General features: G+C 41.5%; 2 protein-coding genes across 2 annotated transcripts in view; one reads left to right on the plus strand and one right to left on the minus strand.

Annotated features, from left to right (window-relative positions):
• Window positions 1–1,950: 1,950 nt before the first annotated feature.
• LOC116848818 (leucine-rich repeats and immunoglobulin-like domains protein 3) lies at window positions 1,951–11,683 on the minus strand. Its single transcript, XM_032825321.1, has 14 exons — window positions 11,382–11,683; window positions 8,267–8,338; window positions 8,034–8,177; window positions 7,804–7,941; window positions 7,582–7,722; window positions 7,189–7,476; window positions 6,849–6,992; window positions 6,521–6,759; window positions 6,266–6,412; window positions 5,880–6,194; window positions 5,475–5,756; window positions 5,112–5,387; window positions 4,745–5,035; window positions 1,951–4,669 (listed from the first exon to the last, which is right to left on the minus strand). Exons 1-14 carry the CDS (start codon window positions 11,681–11,683, stop codon window positions 4,545–4,547), a joined length of 2,904 nt encoding a protein of 967 aa, XP_032681212.1. The 3' UTR covers window positions 1,951–4,544.
• LOC116848825 (protein FAM98B) overlaps window positions 11,653–14,761 on the plus strand; it is a 6,444-nt gene continuing 3,335 nt past the window's right edge. Inside the window, exons 1-5 of the mRNA XM_032825336.1 lie at window positions 11,653–12,408; window positions 12,640–13,006; window positions 13,211–13,501; window positions 13,594–13,892; window positions 14,330–14,755. Of these exons, the coding sequence (XP_032681227.1) occupies window positions 12,371–12,408; window positions 12,640–13,006; window positions 13,211–13,501; window positions 13,594–13,892; window positions 14,330–14,755 (1,421 nt within the window). The 5' untranslated portion in view covers window positions 11,653–12,370. The remainder of the gene's footprint in view (window positions 12,409–12,639; window positions 13,007–13,210; window positions 13,502–13,593; window positions 13,893–14,329; window positions 14,756–14,761) is intronic.

The raw sequence follows: 14,761 nt of genomic DNA on the forward strand, positions 1-14,761 counted from the left end.
GTCTCTCGTATATCTTAAGTCTGATCTACAATATGCTCTTTGCTTCCTGCTTCTTTCTCTTTATCTCTTTCTGACTCAAACCTTAAGTTTTAAGGCTCCTGGGGAGTCGCATCATCTCTTTTTAATGACGTCAGAAGCGAGAAAACGTATGCTAAAAATTCCTGCAAAATACGTCGAGATAAACAGATATATCCACAAAACGACATTTGCGATCGATTAAGTACACCTCTAAAATACTCCGTACACTTTCCTTTTGTTCTAACAATCAACAGATAATTATAAAATAAATGTGACGTGCAATCGTCTTTTCTAACCTAATTTTCTCATTATCTTGTCATATTAATTTTCCGATTATCTATTGATTTTTAGAACAAAAGGAAAGTGTACGGAGTATTTTAGAGGTGTACTTAATCGATCGCAAATGTCGTTTTGTGGATATATCTGTTTATCTCGACGTATTTTGCAGGAATTTTTAGCGTTTTCTCGCTTCTGACGTCATTAAAAAGAGATGGATGATGCGACTCCCCAGGAGCCTTAAGCCAGAAAAAGATAGAAGAAACAAAACGCAAAGAGCATATTGTAGATCAGGCTTTAGGGAAACGCGCTACCTCAAGAAGGAGCGTTTCCACGTTTTAACGTGCGTAGACGTGAAGGAAGAACGGCGATTTTGTTCGTTGGCAAAAGCAGTATTAGCAAAGTATATGCGGAAGTAATTCTGCCGGACACACGTTGATATCATAGAAAGCGAGATGCACCGCGCGAGTAACTTCACTGCGATTTGCGCATGTTTAATAGTAAATATCATATTTTGTTTAATAGCGAATATTAGTTTTTTTTAGATCCACTGACAGAACGTTTCGCGTCCGTAACGCGAGTGTCGGATGCACATCGAACGTGATAGATAAAATCAATTTTAGTTGAATTGTGATTCGCAGCTTAGACAGGATAATCGACATTTTTTATTATTTGATCAAGTTCAACTAAATGCGCGCTGAGGCGATCGAGATGAGAAGGCGATGTTAATTGAGTCTCTTAGATGGCAAACTGATTAAATCCGCGTTTTCGCGCGTAAATTTTTCAATTGAGAAGTTTACGAAAAGTTTATGAAGAGTGAAGTAAATCGATTTGGCTTCTGAGAAGCTTGATTATCGTAACATATACATAAACTACGGAGTAGTTAATATCTTAGTTAAATACGGAGATAAATATTTCAGCTGCGCAATGAACACGAACGATCGACAAATAGCGATTGGAAAACTCTGATACACAAATTGTAGATAGCACACATATATATATATATATATATATATATATATATATATATATATATATATATATATATGTATATATATGATATGTACACACACTTCGATAATTGTGATACTTGAAAGTAAGTAGATACGTTTACTCTGTTCTCTATGTTGCATCGAGTCTTTCCTCTTGATTTCCGCGTTCGCTTTTTGTCCAGCGGATGCGACGAGCCCGGTTTCGTGCCCAACGCAGAAACTGGTCGACGGTGCGCCGCGATAGTTAGAGAATAATTTATTAAACATTCTGTACAAAGATCGCACCTTCCGCCTACGATCCTCTCGCGCTCATCTCCCCCTCATAGGAAGAGAAAAAATGTGTACATATATAAATACGTTCACGTGTATAAATACGTAATAATATATTTATGTATGATTATACATGCGTTCAGTGCCTTCATCAGCGTCATAGAACGTCTCTTAGCGCGCGTGAATTAATGCGTAAATTACAATAGAAGTTTGTTTCTTGCGAGTAGTTTCACTGCGTCTTTCTGCATCTCTCACTCTCTTTCTCTTGTTGGTTTCGTCTGTACAGACGCAAACCCACGGAGAAGTGATCACGTTCGATCACGAGGTAAGTGACGCTACTGTGCGCTCGACTATATACACTACTCGTTCGTGCGAGTAAAAATGACAACACACGTGATATATACTTGTAGATGATTATTTGTATTTGTACACAATACTATATATAACAACAAGGAAAAATACTGAATGAGAAACAGATGCCTTATTTGGTGTATCACACGGGCGCAAGCCAGAAAACCATGTCGCAATATATAGAGCATCTATTTGGTTGACTATACAATTTAATACTCGTTTATTAGCGGGGAAAAAACTCGACTACGTTACTATCTAAACGAAATGTATCCTCGGGTTCTCCACTCGTTTGCACGATTTCTTTAAACATATTACATTTTACGAGTACGTACAGACGTTACACAAATATAACAGTGGAGAATATTACGGACTATTTATTTTATACAATACTTATCGAATTTTATACTTTCTCTCTCTCTCTCTCTCTCTCTCTCTTTCTCTCTGTCGCACATACACACGCGACAAGCGCGTCTCAGACATTCGTTATCGGACGAGTTGAAACTCGTGGAAGGAATCGCGATCTACGATTAATTAAGTAGGTAAGTAGTAAGATAATAGTAGTACTGGCTCTTCGTCTTGTGCGAATTTTTTATGCGATTCAAATTTTTTGCAATATATAAGTCATAGAAAAATATAGATTATATATCGCGAAAGAGGTTTATTCCCGATAATAATATCCGCCTGGTACAGTGGACTTTCGTTTAAAGACTTTCGTTTAGATTTCATACTTTCGGCAATCACCATTTCACATTATTGTTCGAACATTTTTTCATCGAATAGCGTTTTCCCCTCTTCCTTCCTCTCTGTCACCCCTTTTTCTTAAGTGAGGCAGCCTTAAGATTTGCGAGCTCAAGAAACGCGTGTATGTCGAATTAATCAGTAATCCATACGAGTATAGAAACTAACACGAACACTATATTACATATAAGAGAGTTAGTCTAAACGTTATTTCGTAATAGCGACGCGTCGATATACGCTCGATTTACTGGTAAAACGGCGCGTAAATTCTCCAGAAATAATTTTCGTCCGTGTCGGAGAAAAGGCATGCGGTTGCGAAGTATATATTTCGCAGGATATATAAGTTACGTGTCATCGTATAAAACAGAGGCCTCAGTCTAAGTTGCTAAGAGTCTCTCACCCGTATAAAAATTTCGGTAGAATGTGTACGTAAAAACGGAAACAAATTCTTACATCTTTTAATACAATATTGAAGGACAACGATACCTCGTTTTGAGCGCTATTAAAAATAAAAGTTTCCTGAAAATAACTGTGTACACTTGTTTTCAAAACGATTTGAACATTTTTCTCCACAACGCGTTGTGAAACGTAGCCGATGGTCCAATGAGAAAATTTGTTTTTGATTAATCCCCAGAAGTTATATTCTCTCATTGGACCTTGGGCTGTGTTCCAAGTTACATCGAGAAAAAATGTTTAAACTACCTCGAAAACCAGTGTATGCGCGCAGCACACGTGGAAGATTTGCAGAATCGCGTCTCGACTTAAAGTAGTAAATAAAATACTAACGAGAGTGGCTATGAAACAAAACGACCGCGTGTTCAGAACACAACGCACGTCTGTCGTAATGTAATGAGCAACATTTTGATCGGCGAACTCGGATGAAGCCAAACAAGTCGGCGTGCATTCGCACGAGGTCGTATTCGCGCTTGGCGGGGGAGCAAGGGGAGATAAAAGATAAGAAGTGAAAACAAAAGAAACGATAGGGAAGACCAAGTATCTAAAATCAACGCTTTGGTGTACAGATACACATCCGCTTGTTGGTTACAATCGTTTCCCAGGATAAAATGACGCATTAGTTCCTTTCCTTTTTCTTTGCGTGTATGCAGTTGTTATAAATAGCCGCCTAACTCTTTACGCGGTGTAGTAACCCTAGAATAAATATCTATCACAAAAGGCTGGTCTAATATAGGTGGCTTTTGCGCTTCATAGTGATGTTCTCTCGCGGTCGCTGCGCTCAGGAACGTAGCGCGTTCGCCGAACGCACGCCAACGCGCTCTAATAATAATACTAATAGTTACGGTAGAATCTAAAGGTCTAAATTATTTACATGTTTTATCATCTCATCAGACTCGTCCGCCGCTATCGTGTGTCGGCTTGAGTCGCATAGACATAAATACGATGACGTGTAAGTGTGAGTTTCGTTTATCGCTCTTATCATTTCCGTTGTACTTGCACTGCGTAGTGACGTTCGAATTCCTCAGCCCCGTCGCTACTTTTTTTTCCCTTCTTTTACGTACCGTTAACATCTCGCAGATCCGGACTCGCGTAGACAATATCTGGTCGATGTGTCGTCGAGTGAGTTCGCGAGTGTATTTCGCGCGTTGCACGGATCAACGTCCGTCGATCGAGCTTGTTTTCGGGACCGTGAGTCCTTGCTCCTTAATACTATTACTACGTCTTGTTAATTTTTACACGACTTGCAGAATATTTATCTTATGTTAAGGACACTAGTCATTTGTCGAAATACTCTTTCTTTCTTTCTTTCTTCCTTCCTTCCTCTCTCCCTTTCTGCTCACGAAGAGAATCCTCTTCAGCACTTTTCACCGTTCGCGAAGAGAAACGTACGTACGTTGGCTCATCTCGCTCGCACTAATTGCGTTGGCCCAACGTTTCCGTTTGTTAAACCGCGGAATCAGCGTTCTCGTTCTCATGTCGCTCGTGATTTGTGTAACGTAGAAGGGGATCATCGACATTTATGGTTCCCATTTCTTCCTCGTTGTTGGCGGAACTCGTCGCAATCTCCTCTGATGAATGTAAAGATGCAAGATTGTTATCTTTTATGTAACAATTAATGGGCGATTTATAATTCATTAACCTACCGGGTAAGCAAAGTTGCAACTGGTCGTTGCTGGGATTGGTGCTGTCTCCGGTGCCGCTATCTTTGCTGTGCTGCGAGCTCGTATCTAGGTACAGTTGTGTCTGTGCGTCCGGTACGGTCAGGATGACGGTGGTAGTGGTCGGCTGCGTCGTAGTGTTCTGCGTAGAGTTCAGCCGTCGTCTGGTCTGGTAGATGATGACCACCCAGATCACAGACGTGCCGACGGCGCAGCACACCACAGTTATTATTATCAGGCTCAGTATGTCGTCCTCGTTCACCATCGAAGCCGGAGCTGGATGTTGGACAGATACGACCGGATAAGCGGGATACGTTTTCGCGCGGAAATCTCATCAACGAGATCCAATTACCTGGATTGACCGTCAGATGCGACGCACCGACGACGCTGCCCAACGAGTTGCTCATCTCGCACTCGTAACTACCCGCATCACTTGCTATAGTGTTGACTATTATCAACAACTGATCCATGGCAGTGAAGAAATGCCGCTCGGTCGCTTGCAACGGGCTGTCGTTCTTCCGCCAGGTCAATTTCGGCCGCGGCGAGCCGCTCGCCATGCATTCAAGTACGATCGAGTCGCCGACCATTATCTCCTTGTTCTCCATTGGTTTCACAAACGATGGTTTTTCTGCAAAGCGCAAAACAACTCTTTACAATAACACAAAGATGTATCCCGAAATGTTCCGAGACAGTACGGGAGAAAATAACTTTTCACCTAGTATCGTAAGAGTGGCATTCGCAATGATGAGGCCAGCTAAGTTTTGCGCGGTGCACGAGTAGACGCCGCTGTCGGCCATTTTCACGTCCACTATGAATAGCACGTCGTCCGTCGGCATCATGTGCATCCGTCTCTCCCTCGCTGCTGGAAAATCGTTCCCGCCATCCTTCTGCCAGGCTATCTGCGGAGATGGCTGTCCCTTGGCAGAGCACTCCAAGCGCGCGGTCTTTCCAGCAATCACCCGTATGTCGTGTGGTATTTTGGAGAATGACGGATAAACTGTGCCAGAGAAATTATTTAGTATTAGTATAATTAATAGACTATGAAGCATGTGTGTATGAGTGTAACTCGTGAATATATATCTTGTTGATATATTCGATATAATGAACGTGCATAACTTACCTAACACGCTTAAAGTGGCTTTGGCAGAGTATGTGGTGCCATAATTGTTCGTCACCATACACTGATACTTTCCCTGATTGGCATGAGTCACATTAATCAGTTGCAAAACGGATGACGTCTCAGTTACTCCGCTCGCGGAAGAACCGCTGTTAGTATGCAGAATCGCGCTGTCCAACTCCACGTTGTCGTGCTTCCACGTGAAATGAAGCGGCGCGACGGCGGTACTGGTAGCGCGACAAACCAACGTCACGTTGTCCCCTTTGATGCTTATTTGGCTCACGGGCTCTTCGATGATCCGTGGCTTCGGATACTCGTCTGTGTTTCATAGATACGTTTAGTGTTGAAGGTTTTACGGTTTTACTGCATTGGTGCGATTTAACACTGACCACAAGTGAAGTTAGCATGATGCAGTAATGTTAACGACATTCCCTGTAGCCAATGTGGATAGCCGCAGTACACCTCAGCCCCGCTGTAATGATGCTCTCGCAACCACATGCTCAACCACTGAAGCCCGCAGTCGCAGACCAACGCTCCTAATATATGGAAACAGAGAGGAAATGTAAACGATCACAGGAATACATAACTCGACCAAAGTGTATCCGTGATATATTTGCGACTGAGGACGCAGAACTCGAACTTACGAGTGTTCATCTTGAGTTTGTTCAGATTAGGCATTGGGAGAAATGCGTTTTCTTGAATGGTCGTAACGTTGTTTCCTATCAAATTGAGTTCCGCGAGGCTAATCAAACCGGTGAAGGCGTTTTGATTTATGGACTTCACTTTATTGTAAGCCAAGCTCAGTTTCCATAACTGGCTGAGGGAAGAGAACGCGCCATTAATATCCTCCACCATGTAAGACACCTTATTCGAATTGAGTTCCCTACAAACAAAATGATAATTGTGATATACAGAGAGCTGATCATAGAGAAATCTTTAGTAGATTAGGAGCAATAACCGAGAAGTGCGTACAGAATGCGCAGGTTTGTCGTGTAATTGAACGCTCCATCTGAGATGTATGCGATCTGATTGTGATCCAGCTTAAGCCTCTCCAGCTTTGTGAGATATTCGAATGATTCCCGTTCGATAGAAGTCAGTTCATTATGCGATAAGTCCCTGAAATAAGATTAAGAATCCAAAGTTTCATATTGATCTATTAATACACACATTTGTGCATGTTAATTTATATTAATTTACGAAGAAGCTATAGATAAGAAATGATTCTCATTTGCATTATCTCATCGCTAAACATTCCAATATCCAAACTGACGTTTAGATATATTTAATGGGATTATAAGAATATGTTACTCACAACTCCGTTATTTGCCTGCATATTTCCCACGCTTGCATCTCGATCGTCGAGATATGATTGTGCGACAGGGTGAGCTTCTTCAGATATTCCAATCCGAATAAACCGCCTTTGCTAATAGTAGTTAGCATATTGAAGTCGAGCTGTAGCGAAACTAGATTTTTCAGCGGCCAAAAGGCCCCGTCGTCCAACACGCTGATTCGGTTCCTCTTTAATCGTAATTCCTCCAGGCTATTTAGACTCTTAAGGCTCAATCCGTGAATTTGTTGCAGATCGTTTTTGTTTATCTCCCTGCGAAACGTCATGCATTCGAAATACATAGGACGTGCAGATGCAATAACCTACACGCGTGAGCGTTGTTAATATATTACCGGCACGTTAGACGCAAACACTTACAGTATTCGTAGCTTCCCCAAACTCGTGAACATATCCTTCACCTGTGTCAGGTTGTTCTTGTTCAGACGAAGTTCCACCAGATCAGTTAAATTATCGAAAGTTCCATTTTCAATAAATTTTATGTTGTTCGCGTTTAAATTACTGCGAATGTAAAAAAAGATTAGATGATGTGGTCGATGCGTCACGTAACACAGGCTCTTAAGCCACCGATAAGATACGTACAGATGCGTAAGTTTATTAGGAGCAAGGAAAGATCCTCTTTGAAGGACACTTATTTTATTTCCACTAAGATCCAGGTTTTGAAGTTGTTGTAAACTGAGCAATGCAGTCCCATTTATATCGGTAATTAAGTTATGAGATCTAAGAAGGAGAAAGGAAGTAATTGCGATGACAATTCACGTTCAGATCACGTTGGAGAAGACGCGCGTAGTCAAAGCGCAGAAAATACTTACAGCGTAAGGTGAGTAATATTCTTAACAAATACAAGATCTGGCACTTGTGTCAAGTGATTTCTGTTCACTTTAAGCTCGCGCAGTAATGCGACATCCGACAAGGCAATGGTAAAGTTGTCTTCGAGTTTATTAGCACTTATATCTCTGAAATCACAAGCGGTTGGAAATAAAGTTATTCGCGTCACGAACGTGTCTAATTTTAATTTCATAGTAATTGTTTATTACATGCTTACAATTCTTTGAGTTTTGTTAAATGAAGCAACGAATCGAATTCCAAGTTAGCAATATTGTTGCCCTTCAATTCCCTGGAAAACGAAAGATCCAAATAATTTTGCATTCCCACGCATCACACACACACACACATACACACACAAATGACGAGCGATAATTCACAATTTACACGAGTGATAAAAATTATTTTACATACGTCGCGAACAGAAACGTATCTTGCGTAACACATCTGCTATTGTATACATTTATAGTTGATCTTGATAGATATGTTAAACGTGTAATATTTGATTTATATACTCTAGACTAGATATATACAAGATTTGCAGTCCTTACTCGCTTTTGATCTGTACAGGGTATTTGACAATACGTTGTGTAGCCTCGATGCGAGTCTCATCAAATAGAACAAAAAATTTCCCAGGCAGCAAGGTAACATCTAAAGACGTCATTTAGACGTGCTACCTGGGTTCTATATTATTTCGCAAACATAAAATTTTATCGTTTTACAAATGATTGCGTTCATTTTTAATTATTAATAAAAAAAAATGAATGCATTATCGCGGAGGATCATACATCAATTTTCTTTAATTAATAATTAAAAATCCACGTAGTTATTTGCAAAATGGTAAAAGACTTTTTTGTTCAGTTTGATCTAATGCACAAGCGCACACACACACACACACACACACACACACACAACAGACATTCATCTATCGTATCGCGCGTGATCGTTAACTAATCTTCTTTAATTAATAACTCAAAATTTTACATTGTTGTTCGCAAAATAATAAAGAAATTTTGTATTCTATTTGATCACAGAAAGAGAAAGAGAGAATTGTACCTGCACGCCACGGCTGCAGGTAAAAGAATCGTCAGACACCCTGTATATTATCTCTATTTTTATTTAGTCACGTTGTGTCGAGCAACCAATCTTCTTTAATTAATAACTAATTTCATTAATTAATCTTTTTTAACTAATAACTAATTTCATTAACTAATCTTCTTTAATTAATAACTCAAAATTTTACATTGTTGTTCGCAAAATAATAAAGAAATTTTGTATTCTATTTGATCACAGAAAGAGAAAGAGAGAATTGTACCTGCACGCCACGGCTGCAGGTAAAAGAATCGTCAGACACCCTGTATATTATCTCTATTTTTATTTAGTCACGTTGTGTCGAGCAACCAATCTTCTTTAATTAATAACTAATTTCATTAATTAATCTTTTTTAACTAATAACTAATTTCATTAACTAATCTTCTTTAATTGATAACTCAAAATTTTACATTGTTGTTCGCAAAATAATAGAGAAATTTTGTATTCTATTTGATCACAGAAAGAGAAAGAGAGAATTGTACCTGCACGCCACGGCTGCAGGTAAAAGAATCGTCAGACACCCTGTATATTATCTCTATTTTTATTTAGTCACGTTGTGTCGAGCAACCAATCTTCTTTAATTAATAACTAATTTCATTAATTAATCTTTTTTAACTAATAACTAATTTCATTAACTAATCTTCTTTAATTAATAACTCAAAATTTTACATTGTTGTTCGCGAAATAATAAAGGAATTTCGTGTTCTATTTGATCAGGGAAAGAGGAAGAGAGAGAATTCTACCTGCACGTCGCGGCTGCAGGTAAAAGAATTGTCGGACACCCTATATATTATCTCTTATTTAGTCACATTGTGTCGAGCAAGTGCCCTTGCAGTCGCGCTGTATACTTTAATACCTTAAGCGGCATAGACGCGTATCTTTCTCGCATAGATCTCGCTATCCTTGACTCTGAACATTGGGGACTTACAGCGATCAGCCACGATCACACACAGCACCCTATATGGCTATAGAAACCTGACCGTGTATCTGTAGAGTCGGTTTCATCAATCTGGTCATTCGGTGCTGGTGGAGAGACAAGCGACCCACATGCAGCCGTAACAAGCAATATTGCCCTCTCCCTCTCTGCCCCTTCCCACCCGCCCCTCCTCCCTATCCTTGATTCGACTCCCAAACAACATATAGAGTAATAACAGTTATCATCCAATAAATAATAAATTGCTACATATAATGGCGCTTCTGCCGACCAATTTTTATTACGAACAAACGAGCGAATTGGTCAATCTGCATTTCGACGCGCACCGTTCGTTCGGATCGTTGGAAAACTTTTTTCTCGAAGCCACAAAAGAAGAGCTAAGGTAAATATACCAATGCCCGGAGATGTATCCATCTCCGGAAATTGTTATTATTTTTATATTTGAACATGAATATTTCAACTTTTAATGTACAATACATACATATTGTGGTATACATACATTTAATATTTATATTAGTGTACGTTGAAAGATGAAATATTTAGAGAAATATTCAAAATAATAAGAATGTCCGGAATTAGGTACATGTCCGGGCATTGATACATTTACCTTAATTAGGAAGAGATGATTTAAACGCGATTGAAAGTACGTTTTCGATGATATAGTGCTGTGCGATAACGAATATATACCGTAAACACTCGGAATTAAAAGAACAAAAACAAACGTACAATTCTAGAGTGTATGTACTCCGCGAGTTCTATCTCCGGAGATTATTTCTCCATTGAAAGCTTTCCCTTTATCTTATCTGCGCTATAGCTTGGGTTACACAATGAGAGAGTACGCCGCCCAACCCTACACAATCTCACTCTCGAGCGTCTCTCGAAGACGAACAATGTGATCCCTATACACCCGCACAGAGGTCATGAATGAAATGTATTCGGCAGCTCGGCGAGGGACGCACCTACGAACCACGGTGCAGAACCGGTCTTGGGCGCTAACAAAAGTATCTCCACCATACCTAACCGACGTCGGTCTCTTCGATTGTTAACAAGCAATGAGCCCAAACCGACGGCCGACCGTGGCAATATAGACCCGAGAATTTTAGCTGCACTCTTTTGCATTTAAAATGAGACGGGTGCACGCTCGAGTTTGGTGAGCGAATGAGAGTGAGAAGGAAGATGAGAGAGCGAGAGATAGGGAAAGAGAGAGAGAGAGAGAGAATGAGTAAGAAAGAGAGAGAGAGAGAGAGAGAGGCGGAAGACGCGAAGTGCAGCGAGTGCAACTGAAACTAACGATTATTTATTTACTCACAAGATCTCGGTCCATGGTGGCAGTCCGCTGGGTGCCTCAACCAGCTGCAGTTCGCTGCAGGCGACCAGGTTGCCGAGGCAGGAGCACTCGACCGGACAGCGATCCGCTTTGCCGCCGCCGCCGTCGTCGTCGTCCAACGTCTGAATACTTTTCGCGCCGATCAACGGTGCGTTGAACGTGAGCAAGCAAGCCGTGATTAACAGGATCGCACTGTCGTAGCTCCTCTTCTTCCTCCTCTTGCACTCGACGGATGGATAAGTCACGGCGTGTGCGAGGCTTCGCCTCGGCGAACCCCGCGACATCGTACGTACGTACGTACGTGCGTGCGTGCGTGCGTGCGTGCCTGAGTGCGTGCGTATGTACGACCGCCACAACGCACAATGCACAGCCAGCAGCAGTCGCGCTGTCTACGACTAATCGGTAACGCGACGTTCGCCAATACCGTGTTGCTCCATCGCGCCGTCGTTGCTGATGCCGCTGCTCTGTAGGACGACGACGCCGCTCCTAAGCGAGCCAATTAGCATAATAACGCGAGAGGATGCCCACGCCGTGTGATCGATTCAAAACAAACTGCCCCTGCTGCTTCTTCTCAAAAACGCTGCTGCCTACGCACCATGATGACGCCTACGGGACAACTGCTCCTCACCTACCTCGCCTCTGTACGCGCGCCCACTGCTGCCACCTGGAAAAATGGTGGATGACGAGCAGTTCGGGAAGCGACACGCCGTTGGGAACGTGCCCCAAGCTCGAGTGACTTCCTTCTGGGAGTGACTGGTTCGTGCGAGCTGATGCAACGGAGGACGCGAATTGACACGCAGTGCCGGTTTCGTGAGCGACGCGGTGAACGCATCGGTGAGTAGAGCGACAAGATATCCTCACCGTTCGCTTGCCGTTTACCCTAGTGTCAATACCGTTAATATTCGCCTGCTTCTCGTACACTTGGTTCTACCACCGTCGAATTTCCCGAGATCTCGAGAAACATCGTCGACATGGAGGAGAGAATATTGCAGATGCTCGAGGACGTCGGGTGAGTAGACAAAGGTTATATCATGAGAGATTCTTGAATATATTAAAGTCCGAGCATAAATAGAAGTAGAATTTAAATATGGTGAAGAACTGGTCGAATCTACAAAGTTTATCCATCGTGCTTTATGAGGACATAATTTTGCCCAAGTGTTTTCCTATTGTACTTTTCATTATATTTTCATTTTATTGGGATATGCCACATGGGGGACTAACATTTGTAACGATGTTACAGGTACACAGGACCATTGCTTGATGCTGAGAAACTGTCACAAGCTTTGAAACTTGGCGCAAAGTCGACGGATTTTACTAGTCTTGTAGCTTGGTTCGCTGAGCAGCTGAGAACATTTATCGACATAGATGAGACTGTTAATGCTACAGCAAGTGCTGAAGATGCCAGTTCCTTTCTCTTAGAGTTAAGTTTCTTCCTCAAGGAAGTAGGATGCATAAATGAGAAACTAATGACTGGACATGTGAATCAAAGATTAGCAAACGAGTCTGAAAGAGCTGTTCTGATAGAATTTTTAGTAACTGAACTTATGGCTAATAAACTGTTAGAGATAAAATATCCTAAAGAGGAGAAGCAGCTGGAAGTCACTATTGTAAGTATTCCAAAGTATCTCTAGTGCTGTTCATTTACAGAGGATAATATCAAATATACAGGCTAACTGACAATTGGCAAAATTTTACAAAATGGCTGTTTACAAAATGATAGATAAATTTTGTATTCAGTTTTATGAGTTCTATTCACATAATAGATCTGTCATGAATTGTCAGATATCCTATATCTTCATTTTACCTTGCAGAATGAAAGCGATACAGCAAGAAACTTGAAAAATATGTTGGTGATGCTGAAGTTCCAGAAGCCACCAGATAATATTTCAGCTGACCAACTGTTCTCAAGATTGGAGGCTAAATTATCAGAATTATTGATGACTGTGCCACCTGAGTTTCTAGGTAAACCCCTCATCGACGTCGAGCTCTCTACAAAACAGTGGGAGAAGCTAGCTGATTTACAGGAAGAAATGCGCAAGGAGTACACGATTCGCCGTGATATGTTGCTCAAGCGTCTTGATGTCACGGTTCAATCGTTTTTGGTAAAAATTGACATAGCGAGAAGCGAGTTTCCTCGCGTGTACAACTTTGTTCTATCACTCAACATGTAATTTCGCGATCTCGCTTTTTACAGTGGTCAGACAGGATAAAGCCGCAGGAGGCTGAAGTGAATTCCAGGTACGAGGAAAAACGGAAGACCATGACGAATGAGCCAAATGTGATAATGGCCGACCTGCTAGCAGCGAGAGACGACTTGGCGGTGATCGAGAAAATGAGTAACGCGAGCGTCCGCAAGAACACGCGAAGCAAAATCAACAGCGTGATCATCGGAGCCGTACCGGACAGAGGTGGGAGACCGTACGAGCAAGAGCCACCTCCGCCAGAGATGCCTCCGTGGCAAAAGGACAGGGTTCCTGGACCGCCATCGTTCCGGTAAGAATCGCGATTGCGAATAATTAAAATACAAATAACGGTAAAATCGGTAAGTTACACGGTATCGTAATTTTCATGCATATTAAATATGTAACTATCGACGAGATAATACTAAAGACTGTTGGTTTCGGGATTTTGCTTACTATAAAATTTCGTTTATTTAATAACCATTTCAGTAAAAATATGTAAAACTGGTGTAGATAATAACTACAAAAATGCAGTTTCATAAAAATATAAAATTAATATTTCATCACACACTGAATGTCCAGTTATCTATATCGAATAATTAAAAATAATCGATAATGTTCTCCTTCTTCCTCCTCCTTTCTCCTTGTTCCCCTCGAGACCCCTTTACCAATAAGAAAATTTACTCAGGACTGATAGTCTTTAGTAATACTTCTATAATATAATGTAACTAACATCTTGTTATATTTCAGGGGAGGAAGAGGAGCAGGAGGCGGCGGTAGAGGAGGAGGTGGAGGTGGTGGCGGTGGCGGCAGAGGAGGAGGTGGAGGCGGTGGTGGCAGAGGAGGAGGCGGAGGCGGAGGCGGGGGTGGCTATCGCGATCATAAAGACGCTACCAACAATTTCGGACAGAATATGGATTATCAGCAATCTCAGTACTCGGGACACGGTCACAGAGAGTGTTATCCGGATCACAGAAATGATGGAGGATATCAGCGGAGTGGCGGCGGCGGCGGTGGCAGAGGAGGCGGAGGCTATTACGGAGATTCCGGTAGTCAAAATTACGGTCAGAATTATAATCAGAATTATGATTATCAGCAACCACATTACTCCGGTCAAAGGAGCTCTTATGGGAACGACAATCGTGGTGGCGGAAATTATTATAATGAAAGAAGAGAAGGAGG

This window comes from Odontomachus brunneus, unplaced genomic scaffold (assembly GCF_010583005.1).
Source record: "Odontomachus brunneus isolate Ranch 3 - 2012 unplaced genomic scaffold, Obru_v1 Obru_scaffold_100, whole genome shotgun sequence".
In the NCBI taxonomy this organism is placed as follows: domain Eukaryota; kingdom Metazoa; phylum Arthropoda; class Insecta; order Hymenoptera; family Formicidae; genus Odontomachus; species Odontomachus brunneus.

What these genes read in the sequence shown, in the direction of transcription:
- LOC116848818 (XM_032825321.1), bottom strand. Translation starts at nt 11,683, where the DNA reads ATGTCGCGGGGTTCGCCGAGGCGAAGCCTCGCACACGCCGTGACTTAT. An exon ending in TGCCACTCTTACGATACTAG is followed by an intron (nt 5,388 to 5,474) that starts GTGAAAAGTTAT and finishes TGCGCTTTGCAG; the next exon opens with AAAAACCATCGTTTGTGAAA. An exon ending in GTTGCAACTTTGCTTACCCG is followed by an intron (nt 4,670 to 4,744) that starts GTAGGTTAATGA and finishes TACATTCATCAG; the next exon opens with AGGAGATTGCGACGAGTTCC.